At 39.1% G+C, this 27,733-nt stretch overlaps 2 protein-coding genes and 1 non-coding gene across 9 annotated transcripts in view; 2 read left to right on the forward strand and 1 right to left on the reverse strand.

Annotated features, from left to right (window-relative positions):
• The window catches only part of TM2D1 (TM2 domain containing 1), an 85,109-nt gene extending 68,090 nt beyond the window's left edge, over window positions 1-17,019 (reverse strand). For 2 of the 3 annotated variants that reach the window (XM_045477621.1, XM_045477620.1), the window contains exons 1-3: window positions 16,816-17,019; window positions 14,512-14,585; window positions 1,488-1,596 (exon numbers count right to left, since the gene is read on the reverse strand). In XM_045477621.1, the coding sequence (XP_045333577.1) occupies window positions 1,488-1,596; window positions 14,512-14,585; window positions 16,816-16,982 (350 nt within the window). In that variant the 5' untranslated portion in view covers window positions 16,983-17,019. The remainder of the gene's footprint in view (window positions 1-1,487; window positions 1,597-14,511; window positions 14,586-16,815) is intronic. The other variant, XM_045477619.1, reaches the window with a different exon arrangement.
• A 5,218-nt stretch (window positions 17,020-22,237) lies between these two features.
• LOC123600192 lies at window positions 22,238-22,343 on the forward strand. Its single transcript, XR_006713564.1, has one exon. It is a non-coding gene; the product is annotated as a U6 spliceosomal RNA (small nuclear RNA).
• A 2,730-nt stretch (window positions 22,344-25,073) lies between these two features.
• The window catches only part of PATJ (PATJ crumbs cell polarity complex component), a 364,334-nt gene continuing 361,674 nt past the window's right edge, over window positions 25,074-27,733 (forward strand). For all 5 annotated transcript variants that reach the window (XM_045477622.1, XM_045477623.1, XM_045477626.1 and 2 more), the window contains exon 1: window positions 25,074-25,184. The gene's annotated coding sequence lies outside the window, so the exon portion shown is untranslated. The remainder of the gene's footprint in view (window positions 25,185-27,733) is intronic.

Raw genomic sequence — 27,733 nt, forward strand, 5'->3', positions numbered from 1 at the left:
CTCAGTTGCACTGAGCCTAATCTACCCAGAGACACTGAAAAGAAATCAGAATTAATTTGGAAATTGATTAACAGACCATTGTGGTGTTACCATAACAGGTAATATAAACTTCCATGTCCAACCTGAGTGGTTAACTGTTCTCAATAGATGATTTTCTTAGTTGTTATACTATAATCTATGATATCTTGGACCAACGCTTAATAAATTGTCATTTGGATTTTTTATGGTAGAAATATCAATCTATAAATTCAAAACTTGGCTAAACCATATCTAAGTACTTGTGAAGTAAATCCTTTTAGCAATTTTTACTTTACTAATGAGCAATCTTTAAACCCAAAAAAGTTTAAGTGATTCACTTAGGATTACATGGCAAGATAGAATCTAAAGCCCGTCATTAACTCAGTGAAGTAGGGTCAAAAATAAGACTCTACTATAATTTCTAGGAATTCTAATAGAACTGGTAGAAATAGCCAAACAGTAAGGAAGAAAGAAAAGAAAGAAAAGAAAGAAAGAAAAGGAAAGAAAGAAATAACAGTGGTTATTCCTTGATACAACTGCAAATAGGTGCCATCAAATAAAACAATGTACAGTTCAAAGGTAAAAATATAGTGCCACCAAAATTAAATAAAAATGGGTGAAACTAAACCATGTTTTTAGTACAAAGCAGAAACAGAAGAATACAATGTTAGCTTTACCAAAGCAAAAATAAAAGGCAAACTTAAAAGTCCTTTAAACAAAGAACACTCTTGGGGCGCCTGGGTGGCTCAGTCAGTTAAGCATCCGACTTTAGCTCAGGTCATGATTTCATGACTCATGCAGTCAAGCCCCACATCAGGCTCTGTGCTGACAGCTCAGAGCCTGAAGCCTGATTTGGATTCTGTGTCTCTCTCCTTCTCTGCACTCCCCACCCCCCACCAGCCACTTGTGCTGTCTCTCTCTCTCTCTCTCTCAAAAATAAAAACATTTAAAGAAATTTTTAGAAACAAATAAAGAACACTCTTAACAAAATAAAAGCCATTTGTCTTAATGTCCCAAACTTTTGAATGCTGTTTAACCATTCCTCATCCATACCTATTACCAAGAATGAAACAAAATTTCAAAATGCCCTTGAAATGCAAATGATTGATAGTTAACATTCTTTTACCATTACAGGTACACGATCCCTTATATGCACTCTAGAAACCCCCCAAATTTTAAAAACAGAATTTTTCATAACTCATTTAGTGGCATAAACTGACCGAAATAACATGGCATGAGGCTATTCACAGTCTTTATTTATTCCACATAGTGAACTACTATGCTTTACTTGGTGGTCAATTGTATTTATATAACAAAATACACTTAAAATAGAGGTTTTCTGACATAGACATAAAAGTTATATTAGTGTTGGATTTTCCCCACAAATTGCTCTTTATCTCTTTACACCATGCAGTCAAGATACAACACAGGCAAGTAATCTGAACATTTAGCTTCAGTAATGGACTTACACATTTCGGCAAGATATAGGCTTGAGAAAACCAACTTCGTTCCCAGTAAAATGTGTTTCATTGCCACCGAAATCCTTACAAGTTATGTTGGGTGCTGGAAAACAAGGAACTAAAAGGCAGAAAAAAAAGCAAGAAACCACTGTGTTTTTCTCTGCAGGAAAGGTATGTAATTATGCTTAAGACTAGCAAAAAAACACAAGAAAATATAAAATTATAACAAACCACATCCCAATATAATATCTGACATGAGACTTTAGATAGGAATATCTAAATGTATATATACATGTACAAGATAAAGGATAATATGATACAGTGGTCTTAACACAAACATGTAAGAATTGTCACATCGGGTTAGATGTATGACCCATCTACTTTAATCTCTCACCTCTGACAAAGGTGACAAGAATTGCACAGTATTATTGCCCTTTACTTTATCTGTAGGGTAAAGAATACTTCTCAAATTTTTGTTAGTAACTCATTGGGTAATTCATTAAATTTAATATGATCTGATTTTGTATTTCCAGTTTATATCAACTCTTGCAGAAGACAGTTTTCATAAACTAAGATTATTTTCATTTATTCTAAATAGATTATTTATTCTATTTTTAAAAATTAATTTGTTTATTAAGTAATCTCTATGCCCAATGTGGGGCTTGAACTCATAACCCCAAGATCAAGAGTTGCATGCTCTGAGGCGCTTGGTGGCTCAGTTGGCTAAGTGTCTGACTCTTTATTTATTTTTTTTAATTTTTGAAAGAGAGAGAGACAGAGTGCAAGCAGGGGAGAGACAGAGAGAGAGGAAGACAATAGAATCTGAAGCAGGGTCCAGGATCTGAGCTGTCAACACAGAGCCCGATGCAGGGCTTAAACCCACAAAAAATGAGGTCATGACCTGAGCTGAAGTTGGATGCTTCACTGACTGAGCCCCCAGGCTCTTGACTCTTGTCTGACTCTTGATTTCAGCTCAAGTCATGATCCCATGGTCATGGGATCGAGCCCCAGGTCAAGCGCTGCACTGAGCATGGAACCTGCTTGAGATTCTCTCTGTCTCTCTCTCTCTCTCTCTCTGCCCCTCTCTGCTGCTTATGTGGTCTCTCTCTCTCTAAAAAATAAAAGAGTTGCATGCTCTATGGACTGAGCCAGGTAGGTGCCCCCCTGGGTTATTTTAAATGTATTTGTTTCTCTATTCCCTCCAGGAATTGATGTAATATACCACTTCAGCATTTAACATTTTTGATCTTTACTTATACCCCAGATGACATAATAAGAGGAAGTAATACTTACAGAGCTTACTATGTGCTAGGCAGACATTGTCCTGAAACGTTTATAGCCTCATTGTGTAAAGAGCAAGAATTTTGGGATGTGAATAACCTATCTGTGCATTGCCTCTTTCAGAACCTTGGGTTCCTGGTAGATAAAAATAGCACCAAGATCATCTATGTCATAGGACTATTGTGGGGACTAAATATGATATAAAGTACCTAGTACAAAGCACAGCATAGTGTAGTTATTTGCTAAATGTTAGTGCCTTTTCCACCTTCACCGTTCCTGATTAAAAGGTACTAAGGTTTTTAGGCTAGTTTCAGTAATTGCTTATCTCTATGTTTAGGATCAATAATTACACTTTTTGTGTTTGTTTTTGTTTTTTCAGAAAATGAAAATCGAATTGTATAATAGTCTAAAAGAGACCCTAGAGTTTTATCATGAGAGGAAAATGGTATTCATTTTCTGTCTACATTATAATTATCTTATGATTTCCAACAAATCATTGTCCTTTTTTAGGCCAGAGTAGTACACTGAGAAAATGACGTTAGAAAAAAATGTATAATGACTTTGCACACTTTTGTTGGGCTATTGAAAGTTCAAACTATGTCACCCATAAACTTAATTTATTTAATGTATTCAAATTTCCAAAACAAGGTCTTACACTAAAAGCCACAGATTCAGTATAACTGAGAACCATTTAAACAAGCAAAAAAAGTAATAAAATGAAGGGAAGAGTTGAGTGAAGAAATAATACACAGCTGACTCTTGAAAAACACTGATTTGAACTGCATAGGTATACTTATATGTGGATTTTGTTTTCAATAAATACAGTACTGTAAAATATATTTTCCTTATGATACTTTTTTTATTAAAATGTAGTTTAATGTTTATTTATTCTTAAGAGAGAGAGACAACACAAGCAGAGGAGGGGCAGATAGAAAGGGAGACATAGAATCTGAAGCAGGCTCCAGGCTCCAAGCTGTCACCATGGAGCTGATGTGGGGCTTGAACTCATGAACTGTAAGATCATGACCTCAGCCAAAGTCGGATACTTAACTGACTGAGCCACCCAGGCACCCCTCCTTATAATATTTTTCATAACAGTCTTTTCTCTAGCTTACTTTATGTAAGAATACAGTATAGAATAATACAATATACAAAGTGTGTGTTAATCTACTGTTATTGATAAATCTTCCAGTCAACAGTAGGCTATTAGTAGTTAAGTTTTGGAGGAATCAAAAGTCACAGATTTTTTACTGCCCAGGGGTCAGCTCCCCTAACCCTTGCACTGTTCAAGGGTCAACTTTACTAGGAAACAAGAAAGAGAAGACATTGTAATTGGGCCACAAATTTGGGTCAGAGCTTCTTGGCAGTTAAGACAAAAAGCTTTATAGAGCTCTTGTGATATAATTGAAAGAAAGCATTCCAATTCACCTCTGAGCAACCGTGGGAACTTGGTTTGTTTGGTTCATGATCCAAGGGAAACACAGAGAAAGTCCTCAATAAGAACTTTTACAAAACAGGGGTGCCTGGATGGCTCAGTTGGTTGAGCATCTGACTCTCAATTTCAGCTCAGATCATGATCTCATGGTTCACGAGTTTGAGCCCCGCTTTGGGCTGACAGTGCAGAGCCTGCCTCGGATCCTCTGTTTCCCTCTCTCTTTGCCCCTCCTCTGTTTGCTGTCTCTCTCTCTCAAGATAAATAAATAATTTTTTTTTTTTTTTTAAATAGAACTTTTACAAAACATAGAGGCTTTCCACACAGCCATTTCTTGACTTCAGATATAAGCAAGGACTTCTAATTTACAGAGATGGGGCAAAAGTTAACAGACAATTTATACATAGCTGTTTGGATATATGCCTTGATACTGGGATAAAATTTATTGACTTTAGTGAATAAATTATTATCAATACCCTTAGGTGATATCTCTTGAAAATCTGTCATATTAGGTCATGTCTAGAGCTATATCTCAAAATTGAGATTAGCAGAGGCACCTGGATGGCTCAGTCGGTTAAGTGTCAACCCTTGACTTTGGCTCAGGTCATGATCTCACGATTCATGGGTTCAAGCCCTGTGTCGGTCTCTGTGCTGCCAGCTCAGAGCCTGGAGCCTGCTTCAGATTCTGTGTCTCCCTCTCTCTGTGCCCCTCCCCCATTCTCTTCACACACTCTCTCTCTCTCAAAATAAATAGGCTTTAAAAAAATTGAGATGAGCAAATGTCTGAAATGCTAATATATATTCTACATTACTGACTGAAAGGAGATCATTATACTCTATTTCAATGACCAAGAGCAATTTTGCTCCCCAGGGGACATTTGCCAATGTCTGAAGACACTTTTGGTTGTCACCTCTGGGGAGCTGCTACTGGCACCTAGGGCGTAGAGGCCAAGGATGCTCCTAAACATCCTACAATGCATAAAACATGCTCCTCACAACAAAGAATTACCTAATCTGAAACATCAATAATCCCAAAGTTGAGAAACCCTGCTTTAGACCAATGGGTCTTCAAAAAATTTTGCTCACACACTCCCTTAAGTAGCTTTCTACAACTAGGTATATTCCCTTACACATTTTTAAGTTGATACCTAAAGTTTTTCATCATGGACTTAAATGGTTGGAAAAAATATAATTTCCAGCAGATTATAAACACTGCCATTAAAATTTAAATGTTATAGCACTTTACAATGGAATCTAAATACCACAGCATTTTTTTTCCTTTTTTTAAAATATAGTTTGTTGTCAAATTGGCTTACTTACAACACCCAGTGACTCATCCCAACAAGTGCCCTCCTCAACGCCCATCACCAATTTTCCCCTCCCCCACCAGCCACCCTCAGTTTGTTCTCTGTATTTAAGAGTCACTTGTAAATACCACAGCAGTTGAATAGCCATCCATCCAACAAAGAATAGATATGAAAGAGCTCCTCTTTAAAATTCAGAGATTTTACATCAATTTTAGGAAAAGTAAACATAATATTTGAGGTTCTGGAATTCGATTCCTTTAAAGATACCTGTTATGGGCTGAATTATGTCCCCCGCAAAAAGATATGTGTAAGTACTAACCCTTAGTACCTCAGAGTGTGACCTTATTTGGAAATAGGGTCTCTGCAGATTTAACCAAATTAAAATAAGGTCATTAGGGTGGGCCCTAATCTAAGAAGACTGCTGTCCTTATAAATAGGGGAAATTACATGCATACATACACACAGGGAGAAGATGATATGAAGACATACAGGGAGAATGCTACATGAAGACAGAGGCAGAGACCAGACCTATAGAGTTACAAGTCAGGGAAAGCCAACGACTGCCAGCCACCACCAGCAGGTCAGAAGAGGGAAGGAAACTTGCCACCCAGAGTTTGAGAAGCCGCCCTGCTGACACCTTGATTTCAGATTTCTAGCCTCCAGAACCGAGACAGTAAATGTCTGTTGTTTTAGGCCATCTAGTCTGTAACACTCTGTTATAACAGCCCTAGGAAACTAATTCAACAATTATACCTGTTTACCTCTTGGATCGCTCTGTCTACCTCCAGGAGTACATGTACAAGAGTTTCGGCATCAGACATATAAATCAAAGGGATGTCTGGTTTAAAAAGTTACTTTTTTGCTTTGAAGTTCACAAAGAAGTGATCTGCAAGGAATCGATAAATACAAGTTTTTCCTCAAAATGTGCCTTTAAATTTTTTTAAATCCTCAAAGTAGTAAGTTCTGGATTGGCTGTGCCATAAACAGAATTCTACTGATAAATTTTGGATAATTTTCCTCTAAATGTATTACCTTGCCCTTACTTGCTCAGTTTGAAGCTGTCACTTTCTTGTCTTACATACAGCCTTGTGAGATTTTCCTGCAGACGATCTAAAGTCAGGTCTTAAAGAGATAGTTGCAATGCAAAACACTGTAATTATGATTCCAGTTGGGGTTATTGTCCAATACACCTTCCCTAATGCACTGTTTTTAGCAATGACAGTTTCCTGTACCTTTTAAAAGATCAAACATTTATAGGTGAGTTGTAAAAATGCCTCATAAAAATATTAAATAGTAAGAAATCATACTTTTCCATTTTCAGTTAGATACTATTTTTTGAACTCCCGTATTCTGACAATTTTAGTTTTCAATGATATTTTATCATTTCTACTATAAGAAAGGATTTGTATTTGACATGAGACATATAAGAAAAAATGCCCAATGCTCCAGGTTCAGAACCTTAGGAAAGCTAACAACAGTGGAAAGAGGAAATCACACTGCTACAGTGCTTCTAGAAATTTTAGAGAAGTATGTGAATTATTTCAAGGGATGAAAATTATGTACTTTAGTGAGAAAGGATAAGCTGTTGCTCCAAATATATAGAGAGTACATGAGAAAATAATAAGAGAAACATCAATACTGACTTAATCAGAAGTCTTTGAATTGACAGAGAAATCTGGGTTTAACTACAAATTCTGTTACTTAACTAGGTTGCTCCTTTGAGCAAGTTACAAAACCTCACTAAATCTTGTGAAATGTGGATAATACTCTTATAATGCTCAAGCATATGGTGTGTAAAGCATGGTACTTGGTTAGAGGAATTGTTCAACAAGTATCAGGTTCCCCACTCTAGTAAATTAGAGAACTTCAATATTGAGAAAACTAAGAGAATGAATCTGACACGAGAAATGAATATAACACTGTAAGTGGCTATATCACTAATGGAATTTTTTGTGTAATGAAATTAATAAATCAAAAGAAGACTACCACCCTAGAGTTTGTTTTCACATACTTTATGATAATTTCTTTAGACCCTTATTTTTTTTAAGTAATCTCTACACCCAACATGGGGCTCAAACTCATGACTCCAAGATCCAGAGTTGCATGCTCTACTGACTGAGCCAGCTAGGTGCCTTACTGACCCTTATTTTAAAAAATCCTATAAGTAGGCATAACTTTTTTTCCTTTTACAAACATGAAAACTGAGATTCTAAAAATTTAAATAGTTGAGGCACCTGAGTGGCTTAGTCAGTTGAGTCTCCAACTCTTCATTTTGGCTCAGGTCATGATCCCAGGGTCATGGGATCCAGCCCTGTGTCAGGCTCCATCCTGAGCATGGAGCCTGCTTAAGATTCTTTCTCTCTCCCTCTGCCCCTCTCCCCTACTCACACTCCTCTGTCTCTCAAAAATAAACAAATAAAGTGGCTGTACCATCAAAAAAAAAAAAAAAAAAAAGAAGTTAAATGAGTTGACAAAAGTCTTGTAAGTAGGTAAGACTCTTTAAGTCCTAGGCTAACACTCATTACTTTTTTTTCCCCCAGTTTTAAAATTTATTATCTATTTTCATTAAGGTATTATTGGCATACAACATTATATTAGTTCTAGTTCCAGTTGTATAACATAAGGATTTGATATTTGTATATAAACTGTAAAATTATCACTACAACAAGTTAGTTAACATCCATCACTGTACATAGTTACAGAATTTTTTCTTATGTTGAGAACTTTTAAGATCTACTCTCTTAGAACAAACTGGGTTTATGAGAGGGGAAGTGAGTGGGGTGATGGGGGAAATAGGTGAAGGGGATTAAGAGTATACTTATGATGAGCACTGAGTAATGTGTAGAATTGCTGATTCACCAGCAATTTTTGTATACCTGAAACTGATACAACACTGTATATTAGCTATACTGGAATTATAATAAAAATAATTTAAAAAATACCTACTGTCTTAACAACTATCAAATATACCGTACAGTGCTATTAACTATAGTCACTGTGTTATGCATTACATCCCATGACTGTTTTTTTTTTTTAAGAAATATTTTAAAAAATTATTTTTATTTTAGGGGCGCCTGGGTGGCTCAGTTGGTTAAGCGTCCAACTTCGGCTCAGGTCATGATCTCACGGTTTGTGAGTTCGAGCCCTGCATCAGGCTCTGTGCTGACAGCTCAGAGCCTGGAGCCTGCTTTGGATTCTGTGTCTCCTCCTCTCTCTGCCCCTCCCCAACTTGTGCTCTGTCTCCCTATGTCTCTCAAAAACTAAAGAAATGTAAAGAAAATTTTTTTTAATTTTTATTTTATATATATATATATATATATATATATATATATATATATATATATATAAAATTTATTGTCAAGTTGGTTTCCATACAGCACCCAGTGCTCATCCCAACAGGTGCCCTCCTCAATACCCATCACCCACTTTCCCCTTTCCCCCACCCCCCGTCAACCCTCAGTTTGTTCTCAGTATTTAAGAGTCTCTTATGGTTTGCCTCCTTCTCTCTCTGTAACATTTTTCCCCCCTCCCCTCCCCCGTGGTCTTTTGTTAAGTTTCTCATGATCCACATATGAGCGAAAACATATGGTATCTGTCTTTTTCTGCCTGACTTATTTCATTTGCCGTAACACTCTCCAGTTCCATCCATGTTGCTACAAATGGCCAGATTCCATTCTTTCTCATTGCCAAGTAGTATTCCATTGTATGTATAAACCATATCTTCTTTATCCATTCGTCAGTTGATAGACATTTAGGCCCTTTCCATGATGGCTATTGTTGAAAGTGCTGCTATAAATATTGGGGTACAAGTGCCCCTATGCATAACCACTCTTGTATCCCTTGGGTAAATTCCTAGCAGTGCCATTAATGGGTCATACAGTAGATCTATTTTTAATCTGGGGAGGGAACCTCCACACCGTTTTCCAGAGTGGCTGGATCATTACTTCTTTTTATTTATTATTATTATTTTTAATGTTTATGTATTTTTGAGAGACAAACAGACAAGCGGGGAGGGACAGAGAGAGAGGGAGACACAGAATCCAAAAGAGGCTCCAGGCTCTGAGCTGTCAGCGCAGAGCCCGATGCAGGCTCAAACCCACGAACCATGAGATCATGACCTGAGCCAAAGCTGGAGGCCCAACCAATTAAGCCACCCAGGCGCCCCTGCATCATTACTTCTTAATCAATACTCTTTCCAGGGGCACCTGGGTGGCTCAGTCGGTTAAGCATCCAACTTTGGCTCAGGTCATGAACTTGCGGTTCGTGAGTTTGAGCCCCACGTTGGGCTCTGTGCTGACAGCTCAGAGCCTGGAGCCTCCTTTGGATTCTGTGTCTCCCTCTCTCTGTTCCTCCCCTGCTCACACTCTGTCTCTTCTCTCTCAAAAATAAAGATTAAAAAAAAATTTAGTTTTAAATACTCTTTCCATTACACCATAATTCCTGGCTTACATTGATTTCAGAAACAAGCAAAAATAAATCAAGATGATGAGACTAAGGAAACCAGTTAACAATAAATGTTAACTGGTAGACAAAATTAAGCAACATGCTACAAACCTGAAAGCTACTTGATTCATAGCTTTTCTGTAACAAGTTTCATTCTGGCCAATGTCTACGATTTAGATGGCATCAATATAAACCAGTAGGTACACAGTATTTATCAATTGTTAAAAGTAGCACTGCTTTTTAAATGGAAAAAAAATTATCAGAAATAAACAATGAAGTTTCATAACAGTCAAAAGGACTGACCTAGGGAGTAGGTGGTTTGGGATCCTACTCTGGTTAACATCATGCCTGTGGACTATAATCTTGATCTGTCAGATTTAAGGATCAAAACCTGATCTACGGATCCTGTACTGGGAAAAAAAAATGCTATAAAGGCATTACTTAGGGTCATTTGATAAAATTAGAATACAGATGATAAAGCATATGTATTAATATTAAATTTACTGAAATTTACAACAACTGGAACATCTCTATTCTTAGGAAAAACACGCAAACATAGTTAGGGGCAAAATACATACAAATGCAGAGAGACAGAGATTGAGCACACATGAACACAAAATGAGAAAGCAAGAAGAATAATGTGTTAACAACTGGTGAGTATGGGCAAAGGACGTACGGGTGTTCTTTGTACTACTCTTCTTGCAACTTTTCTGTAAACTCGAAATTATCTCCAAATAAAAAGTCGAACAATAACATACTCTTTGCATAACTAATTTATGGTGAAGTTAGGGTTAATAGTTATCCATTAGGGCAGAATAGGAACTATTTCTACAGAGAATTAGTGGAAGCAAAGCAAGGAAATTATTTGATTGGCTATACCTTAAGAATTTATCTTATTTGGAAAGGTCTAACTGACTTTTTGTGATTGGTTGGCCTCAGTTCCTTTTTTTTTTTTTTTAAACTTAAGTATATAGCTGACACACAATGTTATAGGAGTTTCAGGTGTATAACATAGCTATTAGACAAGTCTGTACATTATGCTATGCTCATAAGTGTAGCCACCATGTGTTCCATACAATGCTATTATAATACCATGATTTCCCTTCGTTGTATTTGTCATCCCTGTGACTTAATTCATTCCATAAATGGAAGCCTGTATCTCTAACTGGGAACCATTTTAAGATCACATTAGTTTACTGTCACAGTTGAATTATTTTGCCTTTGGTCTCAATCCCTCTATCTTGAAACTCCCCTCTTTGTAAAACATTGTTCTTATTCATACCTACTTAAAAAGTACTGGTGAAGAAAATTAAACTGAGTTTGAGGATTCTGTAATAGTCCTTCACATACACAGTGAAAAAACAGAGGAAAAAGAGTCTTGGCTGGAGGAGGAGAGAAATCACGTCACTCACATTTTCCACAACTCCAATATTGTTCTCCTGCTCATCAGTTCCATGGTAGGACCCAAAAACATGTTTCCAGGGTCATTTTGATGTCCTCTCTGATCAGGACTTAGAAGTATTTCACCAGGACTACTTTACTAGCTTTTGTGCGTTTTAAAAACAGCAATTAAAAGAAACTTCCTGTAGGGGCACCTGGGGGGCTCAGTGGGTTAAGCTTCCAACTTTGGCTCAGGTCATGAACTCGCGGTTTGTGAGTTCGAGCCCCACATCAGGCTCTGTGTTGAAAGCTTGCTGTTTCGGATTCTGTGTCTCCCTCTCTCTCTCTCTGCCCCTCCTCTGCTCATGCTCTGTCTCTCTCAAAAATAAATAAATGTTAAAAAAAAAAAAAAAAGAAACTTCCTGTAGACAGCCAGCCTCAGGAGTGTTGGGCTGGTATGGTACCATCTATCCCAGCTCTCAGCTAGATAACCTGAGAGTTATCTAGCTCTCAGATAGAGAGATAACAAATTGTACCTCCATATGCAGAAGCCCCGTGACTCGTATTTGTCTAAAAAACTTTACTTTCTTTTTAAAGTTATAATGATTTAAAATCATTTATTAATCTACTTTTGTTCTCACATTCAGTAAGGCACTTGGTTTATTCTCTCCATATGAATAATCGTATCATTCCCTTATACAGAAAGTCTTCCTTTTACTTTCCTGTAACTCTCCACTTACATCAGCCATGACAGTACCATAATACCTCCAAGTCTTTTTACTTTCTATTTTTTTATTTTTTTTATTTTTTTTTTAGCGTTTATTTATTTTTGAGACAGAGAGAGACAAAGCATGAACGGGGGAGGGTCAGAGAGAGGGAGACACAGAATCTGAAACAGGCTCCAGGCTCTGAGCTGTCAGCACAGAGCCCGACGCGGGGCTCAAACTCACGGACCGCGAGATCATGACCTGGGCCGAAGTCGGCCGCCTAACCGACTGAGCCACCCAGGCGCCCCTCTTTTTACTTTCTAGTAGTCTGATCATTTTTGTACATTTATAAACTTACTTATTTGCACATTTGTGCACACATTTGCACAAGTGGACTCAAACTTATTTTATGCAAGATACACCTAAATGGAGGTCACAGCTCTTTGGGGCAGAAACTATTCTTTTTAGTTGCATAATTTCCTTCAAAATCCTCATACCTGCAAAGAATCCTACAGGCTAGGGGCACCTGGGTGGCTCAGGTGGTTAAGCGTCCGACTGATTTCAGCTCAGGTCATGATCTCACAGTTCCTGAGATGGCGCCCCATGCTGATAGTGCAAAGCCTGCCTGCTTCTTAATTTAGTTAGATACCTGAGTCACAATAGTATTCACAGATTTCTAACATCTTTCATATAAATGGTTAAGTATCTTGAAAGCTGAGTCTTCTTTATACACATTTACTCTATTGTCTGTGTTCCAAAAGCGTAATATAAGACAGAACTGTAAAACAGGCAAATCCGAGTATACTTCTAAATTAACTAAAAAAAGGATTCCTTATAAAGTCCCTTTAGCACATCTAAATTAATGTATACATGTTAAGCAATATCTGCTATACAAATCATACATATATATAAATAACCTACAAATTATATATATACATATAACTTTATATGGTAAAATTTCACTACTTCAAAGTAGTAGCTAAATGCCATTTATAAAAGTTTAACACAACTTATTTGCGAATATCTTTGTTGACAATATAGGGCTAGTAGTGTGCCAAAATATAAAGATATAAAAAGATAAAAGAAGATCTGCTTTTTAAAATATATACAAATTCAGAGGTGCCCGGGTGGCTCCGTCAGTTAAGATTCTGACTTTTGGTTTCAGCTCAGGTCATGATCTCATGCTTCGTGAGTTTGAGCCCAACATCTGGCTCTGCACTGACAGTGTGGAGCCTGCTTGGAATTCTCTCTGTCTCCCTCTCTCTGCCCCCACCCCACTGGCACTGTCTCTGTCTCTCTCAAAATAAATAAATAAACTTTATTAAAAATGAAAAAAAATAAACTTTATTAAAAAATAAAAAAAAAAATAAAATATATACAAATTCATAATCAAGGGGTGAATTACCTGAACATGCTGAAAAGCATGAACGTTTTCTGCTGTAAGGAAATAATTCCTTTAATCTCATTTTTACATAATGAGTTTAAGAGATTTTACTTACAAAGAAAACATCAATTACTGGCTTACTTCCTAATACATAAAATAATCAGTATATATTCAATAAATGTTCTTTTCTCAAAATACCATGTAACGGCCATCATTATGTACCATGTCAAAAAAGGTTAAATAGTTCCAACATACATCTTCCTCCCTTCCAACATATACCCCTTTGGAAGAAAAGACTAAACAGAATAATTTATTAGTTCTTATCTGGCATTCCACATATTTTAGAGTAACAGAAGCTCCCCAAAATCAGTAGGCTGAGGGTGCGATCTATTATCAAAACATCTCTATAAAAAATACTAAAGGGGCGCCTGGGTGGCTCAGTCGGTTAAACCTCTGACTTCAGCTCAGGTCATGATCTTGCAGTTTGTGAGTTCAAGTCCCGCATCGGGCTCTGTGCTGACAGTCCAGAGCCTGGAGCCTGCTTCAGATTCTGTGTCTCCCTCTCTCTGCCCCTCCCCCACTCGTGCTCTGTCTCTCTCTCTCTCAAAAATAAATACTAAAAAAATTAAAAAAAGAAAATACTAGAAAAAAATACTGATACATTGTTAAACTCCTAACTATACTGTTTTCGTAATTAGCATGTACCTAAGTATATTTCACAAATACATAATATGGGTGATATAGCTTCTTATTGGAACTTACTGGGCTAAAAGTCTCATTTCAAGTTCTTTTCAAGTAATGAAAAATCTAACTTAAAAAGCATCTTTGCATACATAGCTTGGTAAATAAAAAAGAAAGCTGATTTTAAAGGTTTAAAAAAAATGAATGAAAATATAAAACTCCCAATTCATATAACTAAGAATAACATTCTTCTTGAATTAAACCCCTAGCCAGTTCTCCAATTTTAAGCTGTTCTGGAAACTGAATAATGTGATTAACTCAAGAAAAAGCACATTTTATGACTTTCAGTGATCATACATTGATTTATGAAATAACGTTTTAAAAATTATTTTTAAAAACATGTTTCTGGAAATCTTACCATGAGCCGTGTAATTTGTACAGTTAACTGGTTCTTGTGTAGCATCATTTATTTTTGGATCTTTACAAATATATGTGAGAATAGTTAAGGAAATATGAATGACATTCCAACACAAACCATTATTATCTTCTCTTTAATATCTTGTATTATATACTCATGTTCACATTCACATGTAAAGAAAGGCTGTTACTTGGTCCAGAGCAACAAGCACAACCACAAATATACTTTTAGGGTCACTAAATAAAAATTGAACATTAATTTATTACAGGAAAAGTATATTAACTTAATACATATTAAAAGCTCTAACAAAGGATGCCATCCTTAAACAACGTAAGTCAAGGTTTAACCACAAAGCATAAAAGAAAAAGGAAAATCTTTACCAAATTATTCTAAGTGTGCTTTAGGTTAAAAAAAAAAAACCAGTTTCCAGATATTTGCCTGAACTAATTTATGGGGTCCCATTGTATTTATTGTCACATCTGTAACTTCATGTAACACATAACCCTGTGAGGTAAATTCTATTATTCCCACCTTACAGAAGCACAAACTGAGGCTCAAAGTTTGAGAGACATATCCAAAGTCATGTAAGTGATCAGGAGTAAAATCGGGTTTCCTGATTCCAAGCCTAGAGCACTTTCCATCAGACTGTAGGGAAGATAGGTCTTCTAGGTGTGTCTACATGGTCCGCCCAACAGGATTTCAAGCTTTTGAAAACAGGTGTAAGTATAATAACTGTCCTTTAACAGATGTCCAAAACACCTGTGCGCGGCTTTTGTTTCCAAAATATTTTGACACTGAGATGGGATAAGGCGTTCACAGGATGTCTCTAGAAAGAGAACCTACTGACACCTGTTTAAGATTTTTTAAACACTACTGGAAACCCAACTTCATGAGGAATAACAGACATTTTCCCGTTATCATCACCAAATGCTCAGCCATTTCTCTCTAGGGTTCAAGTCGTACAACTCTTCATACCATCTAATTATTTTCTTGCGCAGAACTATTCTGACATCTTTGCCAAAAAAAGACTCAATTACTAGGTCAGTGATTCTCAAACTCCAAGCATAAGGGTATTCAACAAATTAGAGCTATTATGTAAACATCTAATAATGGCTGCCTCTCTCCAACTCATATGAAAATACTATAGAATTTCCATAATTTAAAAATTTTGTCTAGTAGAATCTTTCCTATATTTCTGGCCTCTGTTATTAATTTTTCTGTTCCACAATTTGTATAAAACGATCTAATATTGTACAAAAATAGCTATTTTGACTGTAACTCCCATTTCATACTGTTCCTCCCTTTATCAGAGCTACTATAAAGAGAGCCACTGGGGCGCCTGGGTGGCGCAGTCGGTTAAGCGTCCGACTTCAGCCAGGTCACTATCTCGCGGTCCGTGAGTTCGAGCCCCGCGTTGGGCTCTGGGCTGATGGCTCAGAGCCTGGAGCCTGTTTCCGATTCTGTGTCTCCCTCTCTCTGCCCCTCCCCCGTTCATGCTCTGTCTCTCTCTGTCCCCAAAATAAATAAACGTTGAAAAAAAAATTAAAAAAAAAAAAAAAAAAAGAGAGCCACTTAACCCCCACAACCTCAGTTTTCTCATCTGTAAATAAATAACACAGATAGTCCCTACTATGTGCCAGGGGTTGTTCTATGTGACTCACTTGCACTAACTTATTACAACAGACTTTTAAATTGGTACCATTGTTATCTACATTTTCACTCAAGAGAAAACATAGTTCAGATCATTTGCCCACGGTTACAAGGCAGAGCAGGAATTTGCCCCCAATAGTCCAGCATCTCACGGAGTTTTAGAATGATGTAAGGCAATACACATAGAGTTAATGATAAATGGGCAACATACACTGGCTTAATCGTTATTAACTACTTGTCTCCTCCCTCCTCAACTCAGCAAACTTCTGGGGTAGAGCCTATCAATCGTTTTATTACTAGTGCCTAAAACAGACTTGGCACATTTCAGGATCTAGGTGTTGGTTGAACAAATAAGCTCGCCGGTAAAAACAAAACAAACAAAAATAAACTAAAACTAAAACTAGGTGGTTCAGAAAAGGAAGGGCCAAAAATCAGTAAAATCCCAAGAAAATCACACAGGATGACCGCTGTCCTTCCCACCCCCACATCTCTTTTCACCTCCCGGAGCCCGTCGATCATTAGAAGCCACAAGTCACCGATCCCTTCAGCACAACCCTGGCCCGTATGGAGGACCGCGACCCACTCGCAACCCCTAATCTACCTAGCCCCCAAGGCAAGGTTGCAGGGGGGTGGGGGGGTCCTCACAGAGGATATTGTCCCAATTTGAGGTCCTCGCACTTAAGCGTCTCCTCCCCGCCAGCGGCGGCGATGGCAGCAGCTCCCCAAGATCCCGTGGTGACTGACACGAACCACAGGACACCCAGGAGCTGGGCGGCCAGCGTCTCCTGCGCAGCCGGCCTGGAGGGCCAGGCGGCCGCCATGCTGGGGACCAGCAAGTCCCCCACCTCTTCCGCTTCCGTCTTTGCTTAGGCGGGGGCGGGAGAAGGGCGGAAGGAGCGAGGCTCTTAAAGGGACCTTGTCTTAGCCGGAGGCAGGTTCTTGTCTGTATAGGGCAGGGGATTTATGTGGAAGAGCTTTGATTTGTCTTTGAGATCCCGGAGAAGAAGGTTCGCTTTGAGAATCCGAGGCCGTGCATCCACTGCTTCCTCCCGAGCTAACCCTGCTTTGACTTTTCCGTCTACAGATGTGCCCGCGGCGCCCAGCGATTTGCTAAGCGCTTTACAGACATTATCTCGGTTGGTTCTGGTAGGATTTGGGTTTACAGATACGGAGCCAGGCTCCAAGACGCTAAAAAACCATGTCGACGTTAGTTATTGAATTGGAGTCAAATTGATGTTTGCCCGATTTCAGAAATCTGTTCTCTTACTGTTATGATATAATGGCCTGCCTGTTCGCTTAGAGAAGAATTTGTGGAAGGCTCTTACACAGAACTTAAGGACTCCATAACAAAAATAGGCATTACACTTTTATTTTTAGTAGTGGACATTTATGCGAGAGAGCCTATAGGAAAAGGAGTTTAAAGATTTTACGACTACACCAAGTAAAGTTGGAATTTTTTTCCCCTCCAGCTCTACCTTCTAAATTTTTATATATTCTAAAAGTTCTGTAGTGGGCCTTTTATACTGGGCAACACATTTACTTTTTTAGTGAAAGTTTAAGCCGTTTTATCTAACGTAACAATATTTGAATTTGATGCCTCCTCATTCACAGTGGCACTAGTTTTGAAGAATTGAGTTCTGCAGTGATTCTCAAGTTTTAGGGAGCATCAGAGTTACCTGGAAGATTTGTTAAAACACCAAGGATGGACCCATTCTCAAGTTTCTGATTCTGAAATTCTAGGGTGGGCCAGGATAATTTGCATTTCTAACGAATTTCCAACAGATGCTGAGATTGCTAGTCCAGAGACCACACTTTGAGAAGCATGGGATAATATATTATGAGAAGTGTCATTTTGGAATAGGAGGACATGAAATTATTTGCAGTAATATTTTAGTATTGTAACAACATTGAAAATTTTTCTTAAACCAACTTTTCAGCATTACTATGCTATTTTTATTTCCTTAAAGATTTTATTTAAGTCCTCTCTAAACCCAAGGTGGGGCTCGAACCTGAAATCCAGAGATCGAGAGACCATGCTTCACTGACTGACCCGGCCAGGTGCCCCTCAGTTATTTTTAAATTAAAATATTTATGCTTATTTAAGTGATAAGAAATTTGAAATTTATTAGTTCATTTTTTTTAATGTTTATTTTGGGGAGGGGGGACAACCCAGGGAGGGGCAGAGGATCTGAAATGGGCTCTGCACTGACAGCAGTGAGCCCTTTGTAGGGCTCGAACTCACAAACCTCTGAGATCCTGACACCAAAGTCAGACGCTCAACCGACTGAACCACCCAGGTGCCCCTTTACTAGTTCAATTTTTAAACTTAACTTTTTTTAAGTGGACTTCTTTCTTTTTTCTCTCTTTACTTCCACTATCCTTTCCTTTTTTTCTTTTCTTTCTTTCCTTCTCTTCCCCTCCATAGAGATATTTGTCAAGCATTTACTATGTACCCATCATTAGGCAAGACCTTACAGACTTAAAAAATGAAGAGACAAGAACCCAGTGATTTAAATACTTCATGTTTCCTAGGGGACAAGATAAACAGTTAAAGTACTATTTGATAATTGTTAATAGAAGCACATAGTTACAGGGGCACCTGTGTGGCTCAGTTGGTTGAGTGTCTGACTCTTGATTTCTGCTCAGGTCATGATCTCGGGGTCATGAGGTCAAGTCCCGCATTGGGCTCAGCATTAGGCCCAGTGTTGGATTCTGCACTGGGCCTGAAGTCTACTTAAAAAAAAAAAATGCAGCCAAGAAAACTTAACCATTAACTTTAAGTTAAAATAATACCAATAATATATGTAATATATGGCTCAACCCCCATCCTGAGATGAAATTTAGCAAAGGGGTTGAGGTCAAGGATTAGCTACACATATTAATTACTACACATATTATCTGGTAATAAAATACCAGAATATCTATTACACATATTTTCTGGTAATAAAAGACAGTGATTTTGCATTTTTTTTTTTCAACGTTTATTTATTTTTTTGGGACAGAGAGAGACAGAGCATGAACGGGGGAGGGGCAGAGAGAGAGGGAGACACAGAATCGGAAACAGGCTCCAGGCTCTGAGCCATCAGCCCAGAGCCTGATGCGGGGCTCGAACTCACGGACCGCGAGATCGTGACCTGGCTGAAGTCGGATGCTTAACCGACTGCACCACCCAGGCGCCCCAGTGATTTTGCATTTTGATTACCATTTTGATACTCTTTCAAAACATTCTTGTTTGATTTTCAAAATTCAATCTAAAGATAATCAGAAAGTAAAAGGAAGACTTTCTAGTCTGAGTTTATTGAAATTATAACAAAATTGGGTATTTTCTTTATGACTGCAGGAATATTGCTGGTATTTGTATTTGTACCATTTTTCATATAAATTTATGAAATCTGTTAACTCTATTTATAGAGTTAAATATTTGAAAATACTTAATGCTTTGCTGATTAATCCCATCATAAAATCTATTTTTATGGTTCTAATGATTATCTTCATTCTCTTTTGCAATGTATAAACTGAAAAGAAGACAAGAGTCTCCCATGAAAAGTAAAGAAACGATACAAAATTTTTAACTTTTGAAATGATGGTACACTTAAAAATTCACTTTCTCAGGTTACTACCTGCATTCTCCACCAACAATACAGATAAATAAACAAAAAAAAATTCACTTTCTCTTCTTACTGCCCCTTAATCTATTTTCTTGTGGCTCAGTAAAATACATTATTTCTTTGCATACATTGTCTCTAATCACATGATTACTACTTTTTCTAATTCAGCTAAGTTCTTAAATCTCAATGCCAAATTTCTTTGTCATGTAAGAATTATATAGAATTCTATAGAAAGCAAAAGACATGAATAGCAGTCTAATATGGAAATTGCTGTATAGAAGCATTAGGAAAGGAGATTACCAGTGAAGCCTGAAGCAAAGTTACCTTGGGATTTAAGGGCTCTGTACATTGGATCTTTCCACCCCTAAGATTCTATCATAGACCTAATTACATTAACAGATAGTTTCACCCTTAGCAAAACTTTCTGAGGAAATCAACCTGGGGGCACCTGGCTGGCTCACTGAGTAGAACATGTGACCCTTGATCCCAGGGTTGTGAGCTGGAGCCCCACATTGGGTGTAGAGATTACTTAAAAAAAAATAAAATCTTGAGGGGGAGGGTAGGGAAGGAAACCAACCGACTCCTGTTTCTGTGGTTAGGACAGAAACACTAAGAGATAAAAGATTGTTACCCCCCCCCCCCCCCCCAAAATTTTCTTTTTCATTTGACTGTGATGGGCAATTTTTTCTCCCGGTGATAAATTCATAGTATCAAGGCTCTGGTAGTGGGTTTTTTTTTTTGTTTTTGTTTTTGTTTTTGTTTTGTTTTGTTTTGTAGTTTTATTTATTTTTAGTAATCTCTACACCCAACATGGGGCTCGAAATCATGACCCCCAGATCAAGAGCAGCATGCCCCTCCCACTGAGTCAGCCAGGCGCCTCTAGGAGATATTTATTATGGTCAGCTGCATATTTGGAATTCTACCATATCCATGCTGCTGTCTCTCAAGTATTTCTGATTGTGTCCTCTCTTTGTGCACCAATCTAGCTGCCTACTATCCAATTAACTTTGACTCATCACTTCCTAAGGCCTACTCTGTGCCAAGTATATTTCATCTTGAATGTCAAATGTAGGCTCTAAAACTGACTCTATCAGAGTCTGCTTCTCAAAAACCAGACCAGAATAAGTTGGCTTTTCTCTGTTTCACCACCCATATCCCTTCTATCAGGTTCAAAATTTAGAATCCTCTTTACATTTTATTTTTCTCCTTATTTTTCAGTAACTCCTTTAATCAGTAAGTGACTGATATTTTTAAATGTTCATTTTTTTCAATCCTATATTCTTAACCCTATTTTGGGTTATTTATCCTTTCCCATTTACCTTGCTATCATGATTTCTTCCTTTCTCTCTCTCTTTTTAAATATTTTATTTATTTTTGAGAGAGAGGGAGAGTGCACAAGTCGGGGAGGGACAGAGAGAGAGAGACAGAGAGACACGTATCTGAAGCAGGGTCCACACTCTGAGCTGTCAGCACAGAGCCTGACAGTGGGCTCAAACCCACAAGCTTCAAGATCATGACTGGAGCTGATGTCGGATGCTTAATCAACTGAGCCACCCAGGGGCCCCCTCTCCTTTTTTTTTTGTTTAATGTTTATTTTATTTTTGAGAGAGAGCATGACTGAGGGAAGGGTGGAGAAAGAAGGGGACAGAGGACCTGAGGGGGGCTCCTTGCTGACAGGAGCGAGTCTGAAGTGGGCTCCAACTCAAAAATAGTGGTTGAGATCAGACCTGAGGCGAAGTCTGATACTCAACAGACTGAGCCACCCAGGCACCCCCTTCCTCTTTCTGATCCTAGGCCGTCTCTCCAAGTTTGTCCATTCATTTTTTTATACTGCTTCTGATTAATCTTTCATCAAAAAAAGAAAAACCTATATCATATTCAAAATCTTATTCAAAATCCTATGTAAGTTCCTTGGTATTGTTGACCTCAAAAATAAAATGGCCAGTTATTTTGCTAGAAAATGTTTTTGTTTTGTTTCATTTTCCAGAAATAGCAGAGGAATTGCAATTTGAGACCTGCAAGCTATGGCAAACCATAGTCAAATCAAGAGAACAAAAGAGATGAATGGTACTCTACAGAAAAATGAGAAAGTTGGGAGGGGTTGCTTTGAACAAAGGTCCATTGGAGAAAAATGGAGTTCAGGGTGGTGATGGTTTCTCATCAGTTGACTTGTGGCAGTTACTCATTGGCTAGGCTGTTGCTGGGCGAGGAGAAAATCTTCCTCTTGCTGAGGTAGTAAAGTAGGCTTCTTTGGAGGGTCTGGAATTGACCTTAAGTTGATAGGGCATGAACGCTTCATCTTCGGGTCTCTCAGCTCTATTTTAAATATTTCCTTTATTCAGTTACACAGTATTTAGCCAAAGGAGTTGAAAACTTATGTGCACCCAAAACCCTGCACATAGATGTTTATGACAGCTTTATTCATACTTGCCAAAATATGGAAGCAGTAAAGATGTCCTTTAGTGGATGTGCACTCTTCAGCAGCACAAATTCTAAAATCAGAACAATAAAGAGAAAATTAGCATGGCCCTTGCGCAAAGATGCCCTTTAGTAGGTGAATATATAAACTGTGGTACATCCAGACAATGGAATATTATTTATTGCTTTAAAAAGAAAGAGCTGTAAAGCCATAGAAAACATGGAAGAATCTCAAATGCTTATTTCTAAGTAAAAGAAGCCAGTGTAAAAAGGCTATATACTATTTGATTCCAACTCTCGGACATTTTGGAAAAGGTGAAACTACAGAGAGAATAAAAAGATCAGAGGCAGTCAGGAGTTGGAGGTAGCGTGAGGAATGAATAGGCAGAGTACAAGAGGAATTTTAAGGCAGTGAAAATACTCTGCATGATACTATAACTGTCACGATGCATTTATTTAATACATTTATATATGAGTATATATGCTTATATTTATATAAATACTTATATTAATACTATACATGTCACAATGCATTTATTTAAACCCATAGAGGGTACAACATCAAGAGTGAACCTTAATGTAAACAATGGACTTTGGGTGATTTTGATGGGTCAATGGAGGTTCATTAATTGTAGCAGGTATACCATTCTGGTGGGGGATGTTGATACAGGAGAAGGCTATGCATGTGTGGGAGAGACATTTGGGAAATCTGTCTTCCTTTCAATTTTGCTGTGACCCTAAAAGTTATTTTAAAAAAAGTCTTTAAAAGAATAGACACCAGTCATTAAATGTTAAAATAGATAAATTCTATTCAAAATTTTTTCAGTGGTTCTTTAATTTCTTAGAGATGAAGGATAAAGGATAAAATTCCCTAATGAGAATTAGAAGGGTTAAGTCACTTGCTAAAGTCACATATTTTCAGAAATGGTGGAGTCAGATTTCAAGCTCAGATCTTCTGATTGCACAGAGGTGTTCTTAAAAATTTTGTCTGTCTTCATTATTCTATGAATAAGACACTGGAGGGTTCTAGGAGATTAAAACAAACACAAACCAAATCAGTGCCAGAAAATGTTCACCATAGAGTAAGCTCCTTAAAAATCGCTGAATAAATTTTCATTGAATAAAATGCAAAAAAAAAAAATTTTTTTTTTTAATTCCAGGAAAGAGTCAAAGGAAAGCTCACATTAAATTAACATAAAAATGTGGAGAAAATTAGATTAAATGTGGTTAGAGGGATGTTTGCTGGAGTAGTCATGGAGGCAGCTTCTCTTTAGAGCAGAGACTTGAGTCTAGCCCTGGGGGGAATGGTGGGGCTTGCAGGACATTCCACCCTTGGGAAAGAGTAGGAATAAGCAACAGAAAAGCCCTGGTGTGGTGATTCTAAGGCCATAACCAGACTTGTTTGGCCAGAGTAGGATCTTGGAGATGTTAAGTGGGAGAATAGGTTGAAGAGTCAGCAAGAGGGGGTAGAATTTAGAAGATCTTGCATATTAAGAAGCTTGAACTTTGTTTCATGATCAATTCAAAGACATGTTATTTTGGGGGAAAGGGGAAATACATTCAAAACCACCATCACATGTTAGAGTAAGAAGAGACGCAATGCTTGCAAAGTGATGCTTCAAGATTAATTGGTCCCCACCTGTATGCTGCACCAGTGCCTTGGGAAACATTACCTTCTCCATTTTACCTTAATCCCAAACACCGGTAAAAAATCTGTTTAGGTCCTAACAGATGATTTCAACAAGCATAATCTCTTTATCTTGCAGAAGTTCTAGGTTCATTCTATTTGGTAATCTAAGTTACTGTATAAATTTATTTCCCTTAATAGTTCCTAAGAGGCAGGGCCATGCTGCAATTGTGTATCTCTTTTTAGGAGGCCTAGGAAGCAATATATCCTTGAAAACAAGCAAACTAACAACACTATAAATTATATTACAACAAATGTTCTTATGTTGCAGGTGTTTTGTATATATACCTCATCTTCCTTGAGGACAGGTATCTTTTTTTTTTTTTTTTAACATTTTGTAAGCACTGTGCCTAACAAACACCGCATTTATTCAATGAATACAGACCTGAAGACTGATTTTCTTTATGGTTAATGCATGGACCTTATTATACAAAGTAAAAGGCCTATCATAAAAATTGTTAGTTACATTAAAGAGAGTGGAATAAAGACAGGGGAATTGTAGGTTTTACACAGATCTTTCTCAAAGTCAAGTTACGGTAACAAGAATAAGAACGTTAAGATGTCTAGTGAAGTCAACGCTGGACCTAGAGTCAGACGATCCCATGTGGTCCCAAACTTTGGGCAAATCACGTAACCTATCAGGAGCGCAGTTCTTCCATCAATTTCTTCACTAAGGAAAATGAGATCTGTATAAGCTAGTGCCCGGCATATTGCAGGAATACTCCATATTCCTTTATTTCCCAACTAAATTTCCCCAGGTATACTTCTTAGAATTTAATGTTGGGTCAGACAATAAAGAAAACACAAGGAAGATATGACGAAACAGAAAGGAGAGGGACCATGGAGGACTCAGCCGGTCTGGCCAAGTTCTTTCATCATATCCTTCCATTTGCTCGACCTTGGGTCACGCTCTCCTCTCAGCCCTTCAACAACACCTGTCCGGCCGGATCTCCCCACCCCATTAGCGCCAACCGCCCCCACCACTTGGCATTTCACCTGCCCATGCGGCCCCCAGACCCCCCTTTTCCAGCATTTGTAACCCTCCCTCGCGCAGACGAACTCCACCTGCAGAAAACAGGGAAGCCCACCGCCCCCGCCCCCGCGCTCCCCTCCCGGGACTCGGCCTCCCAGTGCCCAGGCTCCCCCGCCCGCGCCACCCCGGCGCCCCGCCCCGGGCGGGGAGGGTCGGTGCGAGGGAAGGGCCTGCCAGGTGAGGCGCGGTCACCCAGGGCCTCTCACTTCCGCCCAGGTGAGGGAGGGCTGACGCCGAGCCGGCCCGCTCGCTCCCGCCCGCGCCGCTGCGGGACCAGGTAAAGCAGGGGTCCGGGCTGTGCGGGCGCGTGCGGTGTGGGGTGGTGGTCCCAGCGTCCAGAGGCCGGTGCGGGGCCGCTCGTCTTGCAGTGTGGAGCCCGCCTTCCCTGCAGCCGGCGCGCCCTCCGCCCGCCCTTCGGGAGGAGGTGCGCCCTGGAGACCCAGGGCGCCGCTGAACGCCGCGCCAGGCCCACGGAGGGTGCGGGGCGCAGTCCTGCCGCGCGGGGCCCTGGTGACCCCAACGTGGGCGTCCCCGCGGCTGGGTGCACAGCTCTCTGGGGGCACCCGGCCGCCGGCCGCGGTGCCGCCCCGCCTCAGCAGGCCCTGCCGGCCCTCAAATCTCGGCCCACTTCTGTTCCGGGATTGGCAGGGATCACAGTTTGCACCCAGATCGGTGCCTGCGCTTGGCCCCACAGCTGGGCGGAGTCTTCCTCCACTGGTGACGGCGAGAGGAGTGAACAGGTGGTGGCCTGCCACGGGGGTCCGGAGAAGAAGGGGGTTCCCAGATCTCGTCTGAGTGGACGAATTGGCCCTGGCCTCCTCTGGGTGCCCGATGGTCACGTAGCCGCGTTCCCAGGACGGCGGTCAGGCTCGGGCTCTGCTAACCTCCCTTTTCAGATGGGGGAGGATCAGATGGAAAGTACCGTGGCCTCCAGCCTTTGGGGGAATTTCTGGATTCCTGCTTTTAAGTCAAGCTCAGGAAAACATTTTCAAATCCTACCCCTTCCCCCACCCCAGGCGCCCCAGCCCGGCTAGCACACCTAGCAGGAGTGCCAAATTAATCTCCCCCAGGAGCGTTCGCTTGGCACTTTGTCGTATCTCCAGATGGTTCTTCTCACTTTGGATTCAAATTAGTTGTTTACTGGTTTGTCTCTGCGATTGAAAGAGTTCGACTTTCAGGGCCCTATGTCTCTAGCTAGCTTCTCAGCTGTATTTAGACTCTGGCCGTTGATAGCTATGCAACAAGCATGTGTTTCTTAAATTAATGAAGAAGCCTTCTGGAGACCTAGAAGAAGAAATCTCCGTTATGCCGAGAATGGTAACACCACATTCTAGGCTGTCTAAGCTCCTATTGGCTGCCAACTCATTTGTACACATTGTTTAAATTTTTTTTTTAATTTTTTAATGTTACTTGTTTTTGAGAGAGAATCTGAAGCAGGCGCCCAGCTGTCAGCACAGACCCAGACCCAAGGCTCGAACTCAAAAACGGCAAGATGGTGACCTGAACCAACTGAGCCACCCAGGCGCCCCTGTACACATCTTTTTTAGAAAAAAGCTAGTGGTTGTAAAAACTCAAATTGCTTCATTTTGCAGTATTGGAACCGGGGGATTGTGACTTTTAACTAAAATGAACTTGATGTTTCCCGGCCCCTGTGGCCTATATAAAGATTATTAAAAATTTAAAATAATTACAAAGTTAATAAATACCAGAGCTGGAAGGTACTTTCTGAGATAGAATTTGCAAACTATTCTGAAGAGATTTGCTCTTGCTAATTGAGATCCTGTTAACAGTCACATAAGATGACCTTAGCATTAGAATAATAGTTGTGTTTAAAAATGGAAAAGAAATTGTACTAAGCTCTTATCTGTGTTTAATACCCTAAATACGTTTATTATTTTCTAAGTGAACTCTACTCCCAAGATGGGGCCAAAACTCACCACCTGGGGAGATCAAGAGTTTCATGCTCTATCTGATGAGCCAAACAGGCAACCCTAAAGGCCTAAGTTTAAGTCATGTATGAATATTAAACTATAAACATCCTATATGCATCATAGAAAATTGAAGAGGATTTTTATAAAAGGAGGTAAAAGCATACACAAACCCACCTACCACTGGAAGTAACCACTAATAAAATTATGGTATATTATCTTTCAGTTAGTATTCTTAAAAAGGGAAACCTGTGTATTTTCCCATAGTGACTTCACTTTTGGAACCTTGTGATTCTGAGATGGGTTCAGCATTCAGTAATCCTTGTAATTGCATTTTTACTTAAAAGCTTTTGGGGCGCATGGGTGGCTCAGTCGGTTAAGCATCCAACTTTGGCTCAGGTCATGATCTCATAGTGGCTTCCAGCCCCATGTTGCACTCTATGCTGACAGCTCAGAGCCTGGAGCCTACTTTGGATTCTGTGTCTCCCTCTCTCTGCCCCTCCCCTGCTCACACTCTCTGTCTCTCTCTCAAAAAAGAAAACAAACAAACAAACATTAAAAACAAAACAAAACACCTTTGTTACTGGAGGTGCCTGGGTTGCTCAGTCTGTTAAGGGACGAGTCTTCATTTCAGCTCACGTCTTACCTCCCCCTCTTTTTGCCCCTCCCCTCCTCACATGCTCTCTTGCTCTCAAAAACAAACATTAAAAAAACCTAAAAAACATTTAATGCTAGTCCTTAAACTAAACAACCAAGTATTCTGAGTTTACTTGCTTTGTTAAAGTGTAACAAAAATACATTAGGTTGGTGAAATCAAAATTGGGTTTAATTTGTAAAGATTTTGTTCATCTTGGTAGTGTATTTTTGAGAGAATCATTCCGCCTTTATATTGTTTGAC

Source organism: Leopardus geoffroyi, chromosome C1, assembly GCF_018350155.1.
Source record: "Leopardus geoffroyi isolate Oge1 chromosome C1, O.geoffroyi_Oge1_pat1.0, whole genome shotgun sequence".
NCBI classification, from domain to species: Eukaryota; Metazoa; Chordata; class Mammalia; order Carnivora; family Felidae; genus Leopardus; species Leopardus geoffroyi.